At 40.4% G+C, this 22,392-nt stretch overlaps 1 protein-coding gene across 6 annotated transcripts in view; it reads right to left on the minus strand.

Annotated features, from left to right (window-relative positions):
- The window catches only part of TMEM182 (transmembrane protein 182), a 390,758-nt gene that overhangs the window by 318,700 nt on the left and 49,666 nt on the right, over positions 1 to 22,392 (minus strand). For 4 of the 6 annotated variants that reach the window (XM_059942709.1, XM_059942708.1, XM_059942707.1 and 1 more), the window contains one exon: positions 6,049 to 9,131. The exons of the other annotated variants lie outside the window; for them this stretch is intronic. In XM_059942709.1, coding sequence (XP_059798692.1) covers positions 8,911 to 9,131 — 221 coding nt within the window. In that variant the 3' untranslated portion in view covers positions 6,049 to 8,910. Of the gene's footprint in view, positions 1 to 6,048; positions 9,132 to 22,392 lie in introns of those variants that run through there. 6 annotated transcript variants of the gene reach the window in all.

Genomic DNA, 22,392 nt, shown 5'->3' on the forward strand with positions numbered 1-22,392 from the left:
GGGGCATAAGCCATTCAAGTGGCTTCAGACTCCTATTGCCTCACAGCAGATTTCAGGTGACTGATGTCCGTGCCACACGGACCTTGACATCTGCACCATCCCATTTAATGCCTGAAGCCCCAAGACTGCAGTAGAGGGCGTAGTCAGTGGAGGATCTAAGAGTAGCTCACTTTGTGGTTTTTCATTCATGCAACTAACCCAAGCTGTAGCCCTAATCATTCACAGAAATCTTTCTGTTTTTACTGAAATATGTTCAAAATATTTTCCCTCCACTATTAGGGAGAAGCCAAGTGGTATCACAGAAAGAGCATGGAGATTCAAACACCTAGAAAACCATCTCCAATCCTTCCTAGCTGCGTGGCCTTGGGCAATTTCCATACCCTCCCAGTTTCAGTGCCCTCAACTCCCCATGGGAATGACACCACCAAACAACGTATGAAAGGCTACTGGTACACAGGAGGTGCTCGAGAATCAGAGTCAGCCCATTGTTAATCTTGTCTGGACTTTCACTCAGTGGAAATCTATTATTTTTGGGATACGATTTGCAATTGTCCACAATTATTTAACTCACAATAACCTAGGGTGGACGTTCCCTATCATTCCTCCATTTTAAAATATGTCCACATGGAGAACAAAGTGACTCAAAAACAGTTGGCTCTCCAGAGTCAAAGACTCCAACACAGACCAGGCTGGCATGTGTCTGATATGTGCTGGCTTGGCTGATATTCAAAGAGTGTAGATAATCTTTGAAATATTTAATGACACAAAAATGTTAAAACTGTCATATTAAGTAAAAATCTAAGTTTACAAAACATTTTTCTGGATGACCCTTTTGGTTACCTATTAGAACCATTTATATACCGCTTGACTCTAGTGGTGGAATTATGGGTGAAATTTGTTTCTTTCTTTCTGCTCATTTGTACTTTCTGAATTGTTTAATGAATATGTATTGCTTTTGTAAAGAAACACAGTTTGGAGAATTAAACAGTTTTTTTAATGTCTTTTTTCTGTCCTATTGTGTCTGTGAACAGGAAGTAACAGAACTTGGAAACTGTATTTTTCTGAGAGCTGGGTAGTTAGTGAAATTGTAGGCTTTGGCGTTCACACTTTATGATTGAAACAACAACGTCATGAAGCAACCACATTAATGAGAAACATCATGCTGTCATGTGGACAGGCAAAAGTATTAGAAATCATAACTGTATTGATAATGCTATTGATCAATCAAAACCTACAGTATCTACAAGCATAAGATGTACCCCATATTCCCAGCAGCCTTGAGTTGGTCCACTGGTTGTGCTAGTAAGTCAGTCAGGCCAAGTAGAGAGAGAGTAGTAAAAAAAAGACAAGAACACAACTCTTCTATATATCCTGTTTTAAAAATAAACTCCTCTAATTTTACTACTGATGAATTAAGAAATATAAGAATTTCTTAGAATCCAAACTGAGCCAAATTTTAAACCCTCTTTCTGATAGTTTTATTTTATCACCCCTCTTCCATATACTGTACTTTTCCTTTTATCTTAGGGTATTTTTCCAGATCAAAAATACAGAATCCAGATCCAGGGCTCTAGTGCGGTATCTGGTATGTCTTCTGATTGTCCTTAAAGAGGAAGCTGAGTATTCCCACCACACCAGTGAATGGCTTTCTGACAGTCACCAGATTCTTCTAGAAAGGAATAAAACTAATGCCATCAGATGTAAGCAAGAAATCTCCTTCTCAAACACTTGTCTGGAGAAGTCAGGGAGTATTGAGCTTTACAGCTTCACTAGCAAGATGGAATCGTCTACATAGGCAGTAAGATCCTGACGGATCCACACTGAGACACTGAATCTGCTGTCCTTTCTGTTGACTCCCTGGGGTCCTCTGTACATGCTCGGCTGACAAGCAACGAAGAGTATTACATTTGACCTACACAAGGGACTTGCCAATCTCTCTGTAACCCCAACACCTAATGCTGGAACAAGTACGTGGTAAATGCACAGCCGGATCTTTGTTTGTTTTTGTCAAATTTAATGTAACGAGTGCTCTCCACATCCTGGTGTTTTTAGACATGGACCCCCTGTGAGGGCGGCAGGTAGCGCTGCCCCTCCACACACACTGGCAGCTCCTTGGCTGCACTCCAGCCATGCCTTCCCACATCATCAACTTTCCCTTTGGACAGGATAATTTTCAGAACACACAGACTTGCTCTCATTCTCCCAGGTCTTAAGAATGCTTTCTCTGGTCCTCATATCCTCTTCCACCCAGATCTGTGACTGCTCTCCTTCAAAGACCACCTTCTCTTAGAAGTTGCACAACAAGCTTTCTCCACCTCCTCACCTCTCATTAACTCCTCTTACCAATCAAATCTGGCTTCTGTTCCGGCCACCATGCCAAGACTTCTGCTGTCACTGTCACAACCTCCACGCTTCCACAGCCTAAGGTCACCTTTCCTTCCTCGTCTTAGTCATCTTCTCAGCAGTTCCTTCTCAAAACAGTCGCCCCTCTGGGCTTCCTCAGTCTCACATTTCCCACCAATTCTTCCATGTCTACTTCTGGCCTCTCTTCAGGCTCAGTCTTCGGCTCAGTCTCTAGATGTTGGGTTCCCAGGGCAGAGAGAGTCACTCTCTCTAGCCATCCTCCCTGGTGGCCTCATCTTTCCCATGGCTTTCAATCTGGTGACTGTCAAATGTAAGTCTCCAGCTCAGATGGTTCCTCTGAGCTCCTGATGGCCACATCCGATTATCCACCACCGTCTCAACTTGCACCTTTCACAGGCTTATCAACTATCACAGTATCACAACGAGCAAGGGATTCCTTTCTCCCCCAAGCCTTTGCCTTCCTCTCGTCCCTGCTCCAGTCTCTTCCATCTACTCACTCACTGAAGCGAGAAATCTGACGGCGATTCCTTATTTGCCCCTCTCTCACCCCATAGCCAATCCACCAGCAAGTTCTTTCAGTTTTACCCTTCAGACTATACTCTAATGGCTCAAGGGTTCTGAAGGATGGGGCCTTTCCTACTTCTCCAGCTGTACCACAAACCCTCCCTTCCATGCCAGCCACACAAGCCACCTTGGTGTTCCTAGAACATGCCAAGCTCCTCTTCACTTTCAGGCCTTTTCTCCCCCGAGTTCCCCTCCCTGAAATCCTTTTACTGCTGCTTTTCACCCAGATGGACGCTTCGTATCTTTTATGTATCAGAATACTCAGAATTCTCTTCTTAGAAAGAAATTCCTGGACTATCCAACAGTCATGGCTTTATCTATCATTACGTCTTGTGTATTTTTCTTTAGAGGATTTATCACAATTTATAAATTCATAGTTATTTTTTTTTCACTTGTTTGTTGTCTATATTTCTTCCTTGAATCCCAGTTTGAAGAGTGACAATTAAAGGTCTGCTTTGTTTAGTTATACCCAACATCTACCCAACATCTAGCACCATTTGTGACATACAGTGTGTACACAATTATGAGTGTATACACAATTAGTGTGTATTTGTTGAATAAATTAGTAAATATTTTAGATGAAGAACTCACCAAAATGAGGTGGAATAACTTTCCAAACCACAAGTTTAAAATCCAGAATCGGAGTGCAGGTCTTCAGATGCAGATTTATCACCTTCCCCACCACACCATAAGCTTCTCCCTAAGGTGAACCAAATAAAGAATCTATGGGGGGATCCACTCGGCTTAATGTTCTGCAGGGGGATTGAATGAATGTATCAGCAAGGCGTGCTGCTTTATAAAGGAATCCTTTTATCCAGCAAAGTTTATAACTGTTAAATATTCACCAACAGCTATCAATTGCTAGGTATCAATTGCTAGAAGATGTTCAAGACAGGGTCACTGCCCTTGGGCCTTCACAGGGTAAGAGTGAATAGTCCACTGCACATGCATCACCACATATGCCCTGGATCCAAGAGAGAGAGGCCATGACACCACTCACTGAGTCTCCCCGATACCCCTCACCCTCCATGGGGACAGGCATGCAATAGCATGAAGATGACATGTGTCCTCCTGTTCAGCAAACCTTAAGAGCTTGGAAATGCCTGAGACAGACAGCTATGTGGAAATCCACAAACAATAATGTAAATGTAGGCATTTCTTATATATATACATGTATATATTATAGATGTAAAAATATTTTTGTAAATACACATATATTATGTATATAGGTACATGTGTATTCAGACGTATACCTACTGACAAATATACAGTTTTATCCAAATCTGTATCCAAATACATATGCATACATACCACATATGTATATACATATAAACACACACACACAGAGATTAATCCAACTTTCTCTTTGACAACTCTCCAGATATTTACATACACCCATAAAAATCTTGAGAAAAAAAATGTCTCTTGTATTTTCTGGGGGTGAAGACAATATGCCAGTATTTCTTATAGTGTCTTGCATATCCCACAGCAAAATATGAGGGAACAAGCATTATTCTTTAAGCTGTACTGTACTCTTCTCTAAGCTGTATTGTTTAAATATCTATTTGTTTAGATAGTCTGCAATACCAATGCTATCTGCAAGCACTGGTGAATTTTTTAACAGTGGCAGTCTCTTGTTAGAATTAATGGATAAAGAAGTGCTAAGAAAAGAAAAAAAAAGAGTTGCCATATAAAGGAAGAACCATTAACTCCTGGATTCCCAGAAGAATGGAATATTAAAAGTTTTTATTCTATTGCAGTGAGTCTTCTCCCCCCCAAATTACCTGTACAATACTCAGGTGCAGTGCAGGACGCCAGTGGCTCCAACCATACTTATCTCATAAAGCCAGTTTAGACTACCGCTGTCATTTGTGCGAACCAGAAAAACCATCACTTCAAGAATTAAAAATCATTCTAATTTACTTACTTATAGATACCTTATAGCTACTTATAGACACCTTATGTATAATCAGCCCTCCCCTCCATATGCACCAGTTCCACACCCACAAATTCAACTGTGGATTTAAAATACTAGAAAAAAATTTCAGGAAGTTCCAAAAAACAAAACTTGAATTTGCCATGCTGGGATCTATTTACATAGCATCTACATTGTATTAGCTATTAAAAGGAATCTAGAGATGATTTAAAGTATAGAGGAGGATATACATAGGTTATATGCAAATACAATGCCATTTTACATAAGGGATTGAGCATCCGTGTATTTTGGTATCTGCAGGGGTCCTGGAACCGGTCCCCCATGGATACGGAGGTACTGAGGGAAAACGCACTCTCTCTCTCTACACACACTCCCTCTCTCCATACACACACACACACACACACACACACCCCACACATATATATACATATACATGTGCAATAGAATTACTAGCTATACCATATGATTCTTTACAACCAGAGGTGGATCATTTTACAAAGTTCAACCATCCAATTGCCCCTTCAATTTTGCACGTGAGGGGAAAAAATGACCCTTCGAAAGCCAGAGGGGGCCTCTTGTACTCCTCTGTCATTTCAGACTTGTTCTCTCTAATAATCCCATGTCCACAGCCAGCCCAGGCTGATCGTAATGGTCCTGAGGGTACAGCTCCTACCACTTGCCTAAGCTGGCTAGTTCAGAAGCTCTAAGCTCTAACTGGATGTTTTTATTCTTTCCTCTTTCCCTGCTAATCAGATTAAATGTTCCTTTGTTTACTTTATGCTTATTATAATGTGTATGATGTTAACTATTTTCCCACCCTCCTTGGTTTTTAACATATCTAACATACCCTATTCCTAAGATTTTGTTGGAATTTCTCTGCCTACACTTGATCATCACTGAAAAAATGTCTCCATATATTTAACTCCTTCAGACAATCAATACAAATTTAGTTTCTATTTCATCTCTTTCGTATGAGATGCCATTCCTGGTAGAGCCCACCAGGGAAACAACTATGTCACTGTCCCTGAGAAACCGAATTTTTTTAAAATGTGCTATTCAAATGTATTGATTTCCACTATTCACTTTAACTCTATCCAAATTTATAAATGTAACACACACATACACACACACACAAAGTTGATGACAGATAATTACCAAACATTGACACCGTTTCCATCATAATATACTCTTGTAAGTGGATTTAATCTTCAAATTCAGTAAATACATTTCATAGATTAGTCATAAAAGCAGCCAATGACCAGTAAGAGCACACCTAATAGTATTATTTAAAGTCCTACGCTCAACCCCAAATTGAACACCTTCATTCATTGTCTCTGGAGGGTTTCCTAGCCAGTTTCCTGTGCTCCCTGCCACACGACTGAACTAAACTCCTTGGGCAAACACGATATGCAGAGATCACAGCCTTCACCAAAGTCCAAGGACATAACTCACTGCCCTCTTTCCTCACTCTTTCTAGAAGTGTCACCAAAAAGATATCTTATTTGTTGAACTGAAACTTTATGACGCAAAATCAATCCTCTTAAAAAGATTTTTAAGACTTCATTTGAAAGCTTTTGGAAATAAATCAATACACCAAATAGAGAAATAAAAGGAAACATACTACCCCAAATGAGATAGAAGGCTGTGACGAGAATATATCTGCTATTTTTAAGTATATTTTACTCACTGACACAGCAAATACAACTCACCTTCCTTTCTTCCATGGATTGCTGGTGAAATAGGTCAGGAAATGTGTTTGAACTCATGTGACCGATGCATTACACCTATGAAACACTTCCAAAGTGTGGATCTGTGTAAAAGTGTCATGTACATCAGATATTCAGCCAATTGCCTTAAGATAAATATATGGTAGTCGCATAAGTATTAGAAAGTACGATTAACCATCTGAAAACTACAAATATTCAAACCTTTACTAAAAGCAGCTTGCATGTGAAATTTAAATGATGTATATAATACACAGAAAAAGGCTCCATTCCAAAGTTCCACAAAAAGGAATTGTATTTACAGATGACATGAACTAAGCAAATACATCTAGCATCGTCTGGAAAACTTAATAGCATGCCACAACTTAATATCACAGTCAATATGCATAACAGAACCCATAATTATTTTTGTAATAATCAAGCCAAAAGCAAAGAAATAAATGAAGCAATATAAAAAGGAAACAGAAGAAGACAAAGGAAAGGACCAGGAAAACATTTATGATAAAACTGAAACAGCTTCAGAGACCAGTTAAGGCCCTGAAGTCTTTTTTTTTTTTTTTTTTTAAACAGGCAAGTCCTGTCACTAACCCTTAAAATGCCCTGGTGATCTGCAGATACCTCAGATCTTCACTCTTCCCCCAGAGCGCCCTCCCACTGAAACAAGGTTCAATGGAAAGTACAAGATGTGCAGAGAAGATTCAGGCAATCTCCCCATCATGGGACCCCGGGGTGAAAGCAACAACGCCTCTATCCTACAGCGGCTTCTAGGTGGTCACCGTTTAATGTGCCTCCGAGTCAGGCCCTCAGTATTCAAACAGCTGCGGAGTAAAATGCTGTGCCTGAAACACACTCCGCACACCACGCAGGGCCTCTGTTCCTTCACCAACAGGGAACTCCTCGGTCAGGAGGCTTCCAAAACGCAAATACGACCTAGGATTCTCAGATGGATTTGATTTCAATCAAAATTAGTGCCAAACAAAAATCTCTGATATGCAGAATGTCTACTCTAGTGAATAATAAAGAATCATTCCCACAACCATCCCCCAAAAAGTTATCTTCCAAGAGGTTAAAGGAAAGAGCAGATCTGTAAATGTTAACATACCTGCTGTAAAGCTGAAGACAGGGAGGGACGATAGTTAAGGGAATCAAATGATCAGAAAGACTATAATCCATAAGGTCCTGGGAAAAGTTCACATTTCATGGTCTTTAATAAAGCAAGGCTGTTAGCCTCATCTGGAAGTACTTTGAAAGTTTATAGTTGAGTGCATATTAAAAGCACGTTTCGTCAATAAATTTTCACATGCTGAACATATTAGCAATATAATTTTTAAGTGAAATCTAAAAATATCGAATAGAATTATGTACAAAGGGAAGGCGCTTGGTTTTTACATGTTTTCAACCATATTACAAATACAATTAACCCACTTGAAGTTCATAAAAATCCAATCTTCATTGTATGTGATTTGGTGTACAGATTTGCTTCTTTTAAATATAGTTTAGGATTTATGTAAGCATGCACAATTAAGTGAATACGTTACATAACCAAACTTGTTTTTGGTAAGAAAGCGGGATAAGTGCACGTTGTTTTTGTTGTGACCCACTGTAACTGATGAGTTCACGCAGCCCCTGCTACAAGAACAACTGCTGTCTATTTTTAAATAATGAATAATCTGCTCACAGGTGTCAGTACATGTGTATGTGGATATTTATGTGTGTGGAGAAGAAATGGAGTAAATTCTCTGACAACATTTGTTTGTTGTTCTTAATTATAATCTCCAAAGGACTTTTTTTTTTCTTTGGCCATTTGTACATCATCTTTGGAGAAACGTCCGCTCAGGTCATTTGCCCCTTTTTAAATCTGGTATTTGCTTTGTTGTTGTTGCTGTTATTGTTGTTAAGCTGCAGGAGTTCTTAATATATTCTGGATAGTAACCTCGTTATCAGATACGGGATTCCAAAGGATTTTTTTAATAGCAGCAGAAGTGAATGCCAAGGAGGACGCTTAACTCAAATCATGATTTGCCCCTGGTGACTGTTTTCTGCTACTGCCAGGCCTTTGTTACCCGCAAACTCTAACAAGTGCAGTGAAGGGAAGGCCCATGTTACCTGCTCCCTAAAAAACTAGATAAGATGGTAGCAAGATGGAGTCTGGAGAGATTCTAGGACCCTCTTATTAGAGAAGATCACAAGTAAAATGCATAATTCACATAGCAGCTAAAAAGTTACATCAACTCATTCTATGCTAGGATCATGGAGACAAAATTTTTTAAAAAATGCTCTGTTTTAAAATCTCTCAAGAAAATACTGGTGGCAACAGTTTGATTAGTGATGTAACTGAATATGCCGTGCAACAACTAGAAATAGTAATCCAGCTAGCAAAGAAAAAAATATCCCCGCTGGGGCCAGAAAAAATGACCAGCCGTACAGCACAGAAGGGGTGAAATCCAAGCAGTCTTTCATTTTCATGTTTTTGTAGCTTTCCATGTCAGCCACTGCCTGGACCCAGATGACATACAGCATCACCACCAGGGAAAACAGGATGCCTGAGAAGGACAAAACAAGAGACCTTTAGCCTTTCTGAAGATGTCTGCCCAAAAATGCTATATCAGACCAATCATACGCCTGATGATATAACTATAAAAATATAATTCTAGCTAAATAACCTACTTTGTGTCAGACTTTTTATTGTATGCTTTATAGGCACATCATTGATCTTTAATTTTCAGAGCACTGAGGTGAGGGCTATAGCTGCAGAAGAAAAATGGCAACAGATGACGTGTATTTACTGAGTGCTTACTGTGTGCCAAGCACTGTATTAGGTGCTTGTGAACTATAAGAGTCAAAGATCCCTGCCTAGCGGAATTTATTTTCTAACATTTATCCATTTTTACTGTATGCCTCATTTGTGACAAGCACTGTTATACATTATTTCTTTCAATATGTACAATAAACTTGTGAAACAGGTACTATTAACCCACAGTTTTAAGTATATGCAAACTCAGCTGGTAGTTTTTTGTGTGTTTTTTGTTTTTTTTGCTGTGTTGGGTCTTCGTTTCTGTGCGAGGGCTTTCTCTAGTTGCGGCGAGTGGGGGCCACTCTTCATCGCAGTGCGCGGGCCTTTCACTGTCGCGGCCTCTCTTGTTGCAGGGCACAGGCTCCAGACGCACAGGCTCAGTAGTTGTGGCTCACGGGCCTACTTGCTCCGTGGCATGTGGGATCTTCCCAGACCAGGGCTCGAACCCGTGTCCCCTGCATTGGCAGGCAGATTCTCAACCACTGCGCCACCAGGGAAGCCCCAGCTGGTAGTTTTCATAGCTGATTTTCAGTTCAGGTCTTTCTGACTTTTGTTATATTATTGTAACACAGCTAACTGGTGTTTCAGTTACATATGGCAATGAAAATAGAAGGCAAGGTAAGTACCAGACAAGAACAGAGATGGAAGCACTGAACTAATGTAAAAGAATATACATGACTCTTTAAGAAACATTCTGTGGAATATAAAACCTCAGGTTTGAAATCAAGAGCCTTATTAAACAAAAGAAAGGAAGGAAGAAAGAAAGGAGGGAAGGAGGGAGGGAGGGAGGCAGGAAAGGAGGGAGGGAGGGATGGAAAATGCTTAACCACTAACTAGAAGGCAAGATAATTTATCAACCATTTCAATGTAACTGCAATCCACCTATTCAAAAATATTGTTGGAATTATAAGGGTAGAGAAGTACCATGGTGTTGGACCCTTGACCTTAACAAGCAATATGACAGAAGATCTTTATGAATGCTAAAATTTGAGAATACTACTAAGCATATGCTTTTCCATGTGACTGTTACTGCAGCAACAGAAGGAGGCGATACCACTGCACTGAGTTGCAGATTCAGAAGAGCCTGCTAAGCTGACCCACTAGTGAGTGAGGTCCCCGCACACGAATTTGCCCCAAAGCAAGATATACTTAAGGACACTTGCAATTTGTCCAAAAGTTCAATCCAAACTCACCAAGGATCCACTGTACTCTCTGAATTAACTAACTGGACCATCAGGTATAAAATCTCCATAACCTAATTGATACTCTGTCTAGAAGGTAAACACCACCCTGTGGTCAGGAGCAGAGGCTGGGGAACGTGGGCAGGAGAGAGCTGCTCTTACAAGCCTAGCCGTCCATCACTCTTCTGGGGTTAACTGTGTTCCTCCAGCATTTAGGATGTCCCCTCCCTCTTGGGTCATCAATTTCATAAAGAGTCTTGACAAGTAAACACGGAAGAAGGGCCCATACGTATGTTGAAGTATGTCAGCATCAGAGCTGGAACTTTCTCCTAATCATGATACAAACTACAAAGCTGTGAAGAACCAATGTAGATGCTTCACTAATAAGAACCATGCTTCACTCTGCTGTCTGTAATGTAAATGCAAATACCGGAGCACACAATAGAGCAATTTAACCACTGAACGACAACTGCATCACAGAAAAATAGTAAAGCCATAGCCGGCGAGCAAACTCCTCACAGAGCCGAGCCGTGCCTCAGATTTTGACAACAATATGGTGAGGCCATGTGTTGTCTAGCAACTCTGAGCATTTCAAAACATTTTTTCAGAAGATATACAGACAGTATGCTCTGCTAATGTAAAGGTTTGGCTTGGTTATTTGCATACCATTTGCCTTATGCCAACACACTGCAAACCTTTTTTATTATTTGTTGATATGTTTTGTTTGTTTTTTTAATTTATTTATTTATTTTTATTTTTGGCTGTGTTGGGTCTTCATTTCTGTGCGAGGGCTTTCTCTAGTTGCGGCGAGCGGGGGCCACTCTTCATCATGGTACGCGGGCCTCTCACTGTCGTGGCCTCTCCTGTCGCGGAGCACAGGCTCCAGACGTGCAGGCTCAGTAGTTGTGGCTCACGGGCCTAGTTGCTCCATGGCATGTGGGATCTTCCCAGACCAGGGCTCGAACCCGTGTCCCCTGCATTGGCAGGCAGATTCTCAACCACTGCGCCACCAGGGAAGGCCCCTGTTTTTTTTAATCTTCCTTACATCATGTGAATCTCTTGTGCTTTCAGGTATTTTCATTTTTAAAAATTTACTTTGTGAAAAACCAGTAGATTTATACACCTTTTCTTCAAAAATTGCAAAACCCATTACTGAATTTACAGTATTTTTTAAAAGTATTGCAGGACATCATGTAGATGATTCTTAATAAGGAAGAATTAACTTATATTTAATTATTGCTGTTACTTGAAGAGCAATTACAGCCTGAAAGCAATGAATAATAGTTGTTTCTATCACTACAACCTTTTAACTTGTTCACTAGTTGGAGATATAGTCCATTTAATTCATATCAGATCAGCTTATGATTATACCCATGGAGTAAAACAGCGCTTCCCTACTTTCCCTGCCCATTAAATTGCCAGTGTTTTATATGTATACATGTGTGTTTGTTTGTGTTTGTGTGTGTGTGTATGTGTGTGTGTAGGTAAAGACAGACAGATAAACAGAAGGAAAATGAACTAACAAACATGGAGAAACTATACCAAAGGCCAATGGTTTAGCTACTATGGCAGCAAAAATGGATGATGGGGGCCTGCATGAAGTAAGGGGCTAAGAGTCAGGAGACTGGTACTTATAGCTAGACTAATCAAATAAATACATATATTGAGGTTAATTGGAGTCAAGTTCTTCACTGCCTGAAAAGGGAGTTACAAATTTGAAAAGGGGGAAAGCTAGAATGAACTTTATGGTGTTTTTTAGAATTGAATGTATCAGTGTGAATTTATGGTTTTAGATAGATAAATGAATGAATATAGAAGTAGAAGTATATGTTTGTTTTAAAATATACCTTTGTGCGTGTATGTACCGAGATATATTTTCTGGCTCTGCTTCCTGAGAGGGTCTGGGAGCAACAACACCCCAGGAGCATGGAGGACACCAAGTGTCCAGATCTTGGCTTCTAAATACCAGGAATTAGGCCATCTCTAAGAAATAGCTGAGTCCAGGCTGGGACAGAAAGTACCACGTGAATCTGGAACATCATGTTATACCAAAAAAGTACAGATGTGCTCAGAGAATAATGTGGGCATTTCAGAAGCCAGATCATGGGGCTTCTGCTAGCCAATTCTGAGAACATTTGATTATCAAACAAATAGTGATAGAGGCCCATTACATCTCATCAAATGAAATAGGAATACATGAGCCCACAGAGATATAAATAAGCGAGTGAATAAATAGTGGGGAGAAGGGAATGCCTTTCATTCAGAATGCTAACTTACAAACGTAGAAGGAATAGCTGAATTAGAAATCACCATTTGGCAATCATTTAAGTCATAATTAATTCAGGCAAGAAGCAAAAACAGATACTAAAACTAGTGGATGAAATTTAGATGAGAAATAAATATTTACACAGGCTCAAAGTCTTTTCCCACAAAACACATATTAGTCATAAAGAAAAAATAGTAACTTCACACTAAAGAAACCTGGCAAATCCCACCTTACTCAAGTGATCAAAGTTAATATCACCAAGGACATGACAAACTGATGTCACTCACCACCTCATGAGATTCAATGAGAACACAGCATCACTGCTATGATACTGCAGCGAAAAAATGAAGAGCCTAAATCCAATCATGAGGAAGCATCCGACAAATCAATTCCAGAACATTCTAGAAAATCACAGGCCTGTACTCTTCAAAAGAGCCAAGCTCATGAAGGTCAAAGAAGGATTTATTCTGGTTTGATGGATACTCACATGACACATCTAAATGCAAAGCATGTTCCAGGACTGGATTCTTTTGCTATTAAAGACATTATTGGGAAAATTAGCAAAATTTGAATGGAGTCTCTGGGTGAAGCGACTTACAATTTCTGTGTAAGTCTGAAAATATTTCAAAACAAGAAACAAAATTAATTACTCAAAAAAAAAAAAAAACGTGTGGGGCAAGTCTGGGACTGCGTGTGTTGGAGAGTGCATATGTTGGATATGTTGGGGTGGGAGGAGAGTATATGTGTTTCTTTCACACACTCAGAAAGACACATCTTCTTTCTGTGGGATATCGTGACTATTAATGAACAGTAGTACTATTGATTTGGTCCACCTACCAGGTGAAGAGTCTCCTCTGGGGCAATACCAATACTATGGAAAAATCTTAATCTTTTTCCCTTGATATCTTAAGACCCTCATTCATAAAAACACAAGCAGTAACTGTCTTGAGTGACAAGTGAGTTACATTTCAAACCCACTTGCCACGGTGATTTTAGCAGGAATAGAAAATATTGCCAATATTCCGGTAATAATTTGTTTTAAATGAAGTTATATTTAAATTAGGTCATACATTTTGAAAGCATAATTTATTTCCTATTGAATTTTATAATTTCTATCTTTTGAAGTCCAACAAAAATTCATAAAATTGCTCAATGGAGGCATAATCAAAATATGGTCCCAAAGCCCACGGAGATTTGTGATCACAATGAAACAATGGACAAATAACTGTCACATCAAGAACATGTTGGGTCTCTTTTATTGGCAGTGTGGGGAAGAGCCATTCAAGCTTACGATTTTTGCACAGTTTCTCTCACAAATGTCATACATTCAATTTGGAAAACATTTTTTGAAACAAAGGTCACATAAAAATCAGTCACAAATTAGGGACGCAATTACTAATGATAAAAAACATGGAAATAAAACCAAAAGGATTTCCCCAACGCCAAGTCACAGACTGAGAAATAAAACTGCACGTCTTCAATATTCCACAGATACAAGAACAGAAAAGAAGGCATCCTAGAAAGATCATTTATTTATTTATTTATTTATTTATTTATTTATTGGCCGCTGGCACAGGGCCTGCGGGATCCTTAGTGCCCAGACCAGGGATGGAGCCCATGCCCCCTGCACTGGAAGCGTGGAGTCTTAACCGCTGGACAGCCAGGGAAGTCCCTAGAAAGATCTTTTATACTGTATTATAAAAACTGGATTTTAAAATGCATTCCTAGGGAAAAGCTAGCTACAGAAATGAAAACTTTCTTCTTCAAAAGATAGGCAAATGCCAAACCCCTATATTCTTGCCTAGAAGTACATATACCTATATTTAAAAAAAAAAAAAAAAAAAAAAGCCTTTTGGAGTTACTGAAAAACAATAAACTTGATCTTTAGCTGCTTAGATGTAACTGAATTGCCTTTGAAATGTACTTAAATAGATTGAATCATGGACAGTTATTGGTTACTTGGGGAAGAATCATAAATTCAAGATGATTCATTGGCCTCTTTGCTTCCACACAAATTCAGTGGAAACTCATTTCGGCTTTCAGTGGCCATAGGAAAGGCCGTGGAATTCCACAGTCAAAAAAAAATGCTTCATGAAGGAAGTTATAGTGAATACTACATTAGAATCAGGAGAACTCATCTTTTCTCTGTTCAGAGGACACACACACTGGGGGAGACAGGGCAATTTTCAGCAAGGGCATCTACATAGAACTAGAAAGTAAGCTTCATTAACATTCTAGGGATGATAATACCAGCTTACTCATCGTGTCTATTTTCAGAGGATGGAAATGAGGTCTGCAGTAGTTAACTGTCTACCGAGATCAAAAGTTTAGCCTGTGGCATAACTCAAACTGAAACCCTGATAGCAGGTGTGACACATTAGGTTGAAGACATTCCAAACTATCCTACAATATGGAAAGTATTCCAAGGAGGCAGCTGGAGACTAGGTCTAGCTGGAGGTACCTGGAAGGCAGGGCAAGAGTTCATCTGAAGTACAGACAGAAAGAACAACGTCTGGAGTGCGGGTGAGAATGCTAAGGACAGCAGCATTCATGGAATGGTAAGCCTAGATCCGACATGCTCAGAAGAAAGGACAAAAAGGAAACGTGATAAGCTATGTATTTACTATCACTTTCTAAAAGGAATCATGGCAATTCATGAAGAAATATATAAAAAATGCCTTCTGCAGATCTGCACAGGAACAATGACGTACATAACCGACAACATCCCCACAAGGAGTTTTTGAGGAAGAGACACAAAGTCTTCACACAAACATTTCTTACATTAGCCCATACTAATATCTGAAGGCATTATGGTAAGCTCCCATGGTTTGAAGGTTTTTCTAATGGGTAAAAAGCATTCATTTATTTATTGTTTACTGTGTCTCATTATTTCTCAGTCTTTTAATTGAGGTATAAGTTAAATAGAGCAAAATGTATGGACTTTAAGTGTATAGTTTGATGAGTTTTGGCAAATCTAAACATCAGTGTAGCCACAACCCACTAAAAATAGAACGTATGCATCACTGTACCTCCAGGGAGGTTCTTCATGCACCACCCACCCCCCGAAAGCACCTATCACTATAGCGTAGTGTTGCCCTTAGAACTTGATAGAAATGACATCGTAGCAGCGTGCCATCTTTTGTCTCTGGCTGTTTTTTCCCAACATAATGACTGAGAATCCATCCATGCTGTTGCTTGTGTTAGCAGTTTATTCCTTATGGCTGAGCGGGATTCCACCGTATGAACCTACCAATTCATCCAGTGGTATCCACTCATCTATTGGTGAACATTTGGGCTCTTTCTAGGTTTTGGCTATTATGAATTAAGCTCCTATGAAAATAATATTGCGTTTTGCGAGGATGAGTAGCATTTCCTTAGGCAAACGGTTTTGAAAGAAAATTGGCAAAAAAAAACCCTTTTTACAAAACATGATCTTATTCCCAAAAGAGAAAATGGCCCCGGGCTTACCGATGTTACAGCGGTGACCTAGAGCGCAGCTGCCCAGGCTCACCCCACACCCCGAGCAGGCCCACTAAGCCCTACTGAGGGCACAGTTGTTTTTCTGACATTCTCCTCCTCAAACATCAATTTTGCCAACAAAACCTTGGGCAGTCATGCACTAGTGCTCACGAAGAGGCTAAGCTCTCCAAGTGCCTAAAGCACAGGGATTTTCTGTAACCGGTTGTTTTCAATTCCCTTTTTTAAACTTTCATTATGTATTATTTGAAACATATAAAATATGACATAAAAATGAATGTTATGAAGTTTCATTATAAAATGAACCCCTGGGAAGTGGTCCCCGACCTAGGAACCAGACTACCATCCATGAACTGTTTTTTCTGGGACTCCTTTGGAAAGAGAGTTGCTCCTCAGATACTTAAAGAGAATCTCTGGGCTTTAAGTCAGTGGATAAAATTTAGATATCTCCCTTGAGAACTGGCAAGGGATTTGACCTTTTGGGATGGAATCATGTGCCCCCTCATGATATGGATGACATTGGGGTCTATTAGGATTATCTGATTTGAGCTCAATACTCATACAAGACTTTGGATAATATCTGCAAATTGTTATGTGTAGAGCCACTACCTTTATGTATGTATTTTAAAAGCATGGAGCATTGACTTATCAAATGTAAACACTTAAAAAATTCCACAATATATGAAAACGAATTTTGACATGTGTTAACTTTTAATATGTTAGGAATCTTAAAAATTGCAGTGTTTGAGGCGTTTCTCAACTTCTAAGAAGCCCTATGTGCCATTCAGAGGAGGAAACACGAGCATTAGTGCAGGCTGAATCTACTCTCACAGGTCCATCCAGAGTCTAAATGTACACCTATTTTTTTTTCTAATCATTATATAACGGGGAAAGGAAAATTTACCAATTCTACATTTTCTAAAGAGTAATACTTGTTATTATATTGTAATATACTTCCAAAGCAGTCTTGCATATAGTACATATTTCATTCATTAAAAAATTAGCTTTTCTGGTAAAATAAACTAGAAGTTCTTAAAAATAATTTAAATTGCATTTATGTAACAGCTTGTTCTTCTTTAAATTAATACACATTGCCTTCTCTTATAATTCAATCATGCTCGCTTTTACATATCATATTTCAGAAATTGTAAAACTACCAATGCACAATGGTCAACCGTCAACATTCTTTGCTTACCTCCACTCTTCATTTTCTCTGACTCACTTTCCACTGATTTTTCTCCAATTTTCTGAGATGGCCTGAATAACTTAAACAGTTATAACTTCACAACTGTACATTTTCATTACATCTGTCTGATTTCCAAATATTCATTGCTGCCCTCACCTCCTCATACTACTTCCCAAATACATGAGTTGCCTCTTCCCTTTCATTTTCTGGCCTCATGTTTTATTTAGTCAACCAAACCTACATAATGTCTATCATCTGTCAGATTTTTCAAATATTTATTACTTTCTTAGATTGGTGTAATAACTTTAGGCATTAAACATCCTATATATTCAAAACTCTGTACTCTCTTGAGAAATAATTATTGATAGAGAACGATCATGAGGTTATATCCATCCCTACAAATAGTTAGGGGCTTAATCTGAAAAGCAGGTTCACTTAATGCCAAGGAAGTGTCTACTGATGGTAACTGAGTTTCAGGCAGTATTTAGTGGTTGAAGAGCACAGGTGTGGAATCTGTCTGCCCTGCTTCTAGGTTTACTGTCCAGAAAGCTTTAAACTTTACTAGCTGAGTATCACTGAGCAAGTTTTTTACTTCTCTGTGTCTCCGTTTCTTCATTGGTAAAATAGAGATAATTCAAGTGCCCACCGCAGAGAGCAGTCACGAGGAATTAACGGCGGTGAAGTACTCAGCAAGTCTGCCTCGAACAGGGCTAGCACATAATGAGCACTGGCTACTTTTACTGTTACGCTTTGGCATGAGCTCTTGCTACGGCTAGAAAAGCTGTTCTCTGAAATCTTCTAAAGCGTCAGAGCTTTCTCATGTGACTAGGCTATTTCAGGGCTGGCCAAGAGGCAAGAGAATAAACTTGCCATGGGGCCTTCCCGTTCTGAAGGAAAGGTCGCTTCAAACGTGTCTGCCAGTGTCTCGCTGGAATTCTCCACCAGGTGGCACATGCCACCTCACAGCCCCACTAGGGCACATTCTGGAAAGAACATCAGGTGAACCCAAACTGGGGCTTATTCATATTAAGGACGTTTTCTTTTTCCACTGTCCAGTCAAGCAAACCTCCCGCCCCTCCTCGACAGCCCCTGAGTTACAGGAAGCAAAAATTCTTCCTAGGACAAACCCAGCCTATGTTGATCTGATCATTCAGATGAATCTGTACTCTGTGTGCTTCTCTTCTACACGAGAAAGTATAGATTAAAAAAAGGCCTCAGAAAACGCATAACATAATCTAGTAAAGAAACCAAAGAGCAAAGTGACAGTCTGGGGGAAGGGTGGGGAATGAAACAGAATATTTGCAAACAAACTAAATGCCTTACAGTACTGGGCAAATAGTAGATGTTAATGACACATGTACTTTGGAAAAGGAGAATGAAGCAGATGGAAACTCATTCTGCCCTTCCACCATGGCAAAATTAATTCCAAACCAGAGATCCTATTTATAGGCCAGAAAGTCTGGTCACTTAACACATCTGAAGACTCCCTTTCAGGGTGGAGATTAATTACACCCCATAGTAATATGTCATGTGAGTGAAAGCATTTATTTGCCAGGCCTGTTGCTCTAGCTCTCAGAAAAACAGCTCAGGGCTTCCCTGGTGGCGCAGTGGTTAAGAATCCGCCTGCCAATGCAGGGGACACAGGTTCAAGCCCTGGTCCGGGAAGATGCCACATGCCACGGAGCAACTAAGCCCGTGCGCCACAACTACTGAGTCTGCGCTCTAGAGCCCGCGAGCCACAACTACTGAGCCCACGTACCACAACTACTGAGCCCGCATGCCACAACTACTGAAGCCCACGCGCCTAGAGCCTGTGCTCCGCACCAAGAGAAGCCACCACAATGAGAAGCCCGCGCACCGCAAAGAAGAGTACCCCCTGCTCACTGCAACTACAGAAAGCCCATGCGCAGCAACGAAGACCGAATGCAGCCAAAAATAAATAAATAAATGTTTAAAGAAAAGAAAAGAAAAACAGCTCAGATACATTTTTAATGGGGGTGGGGAGCATTTAGTCAAGTTTTCAGAAAAGTTCCACCAAAGCTATTACTGAGCGAGCCTCTCACACCTCGACACACCTGAGTAGGAGTCGACCAGGAACCAGACTGTCTCCAGCAAGGACGGTGTAACAAGCTCAGGCCAGGGTGGGGACTCACAGGAACGTGCCAGCTCTGGGTCTCCTCTCCCCCCTCGCACCCCTCCTCCTTCCCACAGCCTTCATCTGGTTGAGACACTGAAACTCACTGAACTGGGTGTGACGTGTCCCTTTTGAATTCTTCCTCTGGGAACCTGTTTCCTCACTTTAGTGTCACATACAGGCGGACCGTGTTTTATCGCATTTTGCTTTATTGCGCTTCTCAGATGCTGTATTTTTTAATAAATTGAAGGTTTGTGGCAACCCTGCTTTCAAGCAAGTCTGTTGGTGCCATTTTTCCAACAGCATTTGTTCATGTCATGTCTCTGTGTCACACTTTGGTAATCCTCACACTATTTCAACCTTTTTCATTATTATTATATTTGTTAGGGTGATCTGGAATCAGTAATCTTTGATGTTACTATTACAAAAAGATTACAACTTGCTGAAGACTCAGATGATGGTTAGCACTTTTTAACAATAAAGTATTTTTTAATTAAGGTCCGTACATTTTTTAGACATAATGCTATTGCACGCTAATCAATTACAGCATAGTGGGTCTGGAAGCAAACGCACAATATCTCCAGGGTGTACCTGTGTTCTCCATATTGGTTCCTATTCAAAACCAAGTCTGGACAAGTCTGATTCTAACAGCCTGTTACACATATTTCAACTGATAAGCAACATGGAGAAAAATAAATGCTCAAAGAACTATCTGAGAAAGAAAATAAGGCTTTAAAGTATTTTTGTAAATAAAAGCTCTTCTAAGCGCTTTCCTATTTAATATTAACCAAGGTTGACTTGTTCCAGCACTTGACATCTATAAAAAATGTCAGATCAAGGACATTAAAATTCCACATGATAATAGTATCAGTATCCCACACAATAATTTGGGTTGGATACCTGATACTATCCAAATAAATTCCCAAAGATGACAACTGAAGGCAGAAAGCAAGTGTACAAAGCAGGTAGTTTTAGAAACATAAGAGTGACTGGGTCTTCTGTTCCTACTTGGAAAGCAGATCTGTACACCCAAACCTTTGGACTGAGCAAGAGGGAAATCCGAGCAGCCCTTCCGCAGTTCATGAAAATCTGAGACACTAATTCTATGACAAAAGTACACCTGGCTGATATATCAGTAATACATAGTTTTTATTAACCACTATTTCTTTCCCCCACCCACCTCCAACCAACCAGAGCTCTGAATAAAACGCTGAAGTCCTGGACTTTGGTGAAATACTCAGTTCCGTACTGGGAAGTTATGCTTTTGATTTTCCCCTGAGAGCCTACTTCTTGCATGCTAAGAAAGACGGAGGCTTTGGAAAAGCTGGCAAGTACTCGCTGGCCCTCCTGGCCCGTTCCCCTCACACAGGAGGCCCCCTCTGCCTCTCGGGGTCAGCGGCTGTTTACAGCATACAGACGTGGGGACAGCAGGTGCAAGCGGGGAGATGAATGTGCTTCCCGTAAGTTTAGAATGCCTGCCTCTAGGCTGTCAGCAACTCTCCCCTAATCCCCTCCTGCTCTGGGGCTGTTTCCTCCACATATGCTCCTCCTGCTCTGACTGCCGCCGTGTTCTGCTTTGTCTGGAGGAAGGCGTGAGGAGCAAGGCACGAGCCCCAGCGCCTCCTGTGAGCCACGTGTTCAGTCTCAGCCGAAGGAAAATGAGCGTCGGAAACATGTCCCTTGGCTTTTGTGAGCTATTTTTTCTAGGATTAAGGCAAAAAAGTCTCTTGTATTATGCATCCGTCGCATCTATCTTATCTCAGGTCGAAATGAGTGATGTTTATCATGAGCTATACAAACTCCACTCATCTTTTTTAAAGAAATAAAAAAACAAACCGCAAATCCAGTTTACTTCAGAGTCAGTTTTGCCCTCCACATGTAAGAATGTTATATTCCCTTCATATCCACTTACCCTCCCCATACTGTTTTTAAGGGGGTTCATATCCCTACACTCTTAGAAAGCACTGTCCTCCAGAGCAGAAGGGAGCAGGTTTGAGCCCCATAAGGACGTGCTCAGGCTGTCTGTCCCACCTGGCAGAGGGTTTATACAACTCACCCCGATTCACACCACTCACATTCCCGGTGACCAACAGCAGCTTGGCTGGGCAGACAGCTGGTGAAACAGCTGTCTGGGCAAGAAACATACCCTGTGGTCACAGAATGGGGCAGGAGTCAGGCCACAACTTTACCTCCATCACCTTGCAAAGGACTAATTACACAGCAAAGGTGTCCCTTCCTTCAGCTAACACACCCTGGGCCTGGAGTGTGGGCTTCTATGTTCCTCCGACTTACGAGACGTCTGTGTAGTCTCACCAACGTGAGACTCTAACAAGGAATTTAGCCAAGATTCAGAAGCTTTCCAGGCCCCTCTACTCAGGTGAGACTCTGTCTAGCTCTACATCCAGCAGAAAAATGTAATCCCAGGTTGTCATTCAGGAAAAGGGGATTTCAATTATGGAAGAAGAATCTTTCTACCCTGATATGCTGGTAAAATACTAATTTCTAGCTTTTATGTGTTTTCACCCAATATCAGTCCCAGAACATCCAGATCCCATCCCCATTCTTACTTGTACACTTAGGGATCTTACTCCTGTGTAGCAATTCCTGTATTAATGTCACTTTGCCCAGGCATTAGGAATATTCAGCTGTACAATAATTTTCTCCACATAATTCAAATGTTTTGTAATGTCACGCCTTCTTGCATCTTTCCTAACACATCCAATATCACAGGGTTAGGAGAAAACATGAGTCGGCCCTTTGTATCTG

This window comes from Balaenoptera ricei, chromosome 13 (genome assembly GCF_028023285.1).
Source record: "Balaenoptera ricei isolate mBalRic1 chromosome 13, mBalRic1.hap2, whole genome shotgun sequence".
NCBI classification, from domain to species: Eukaryota; Metazoa; Chordata; class Mammalia; order Artiodactyla; family Balaenopteridae; genus Balaenoptera; species Balaenoptera ricei.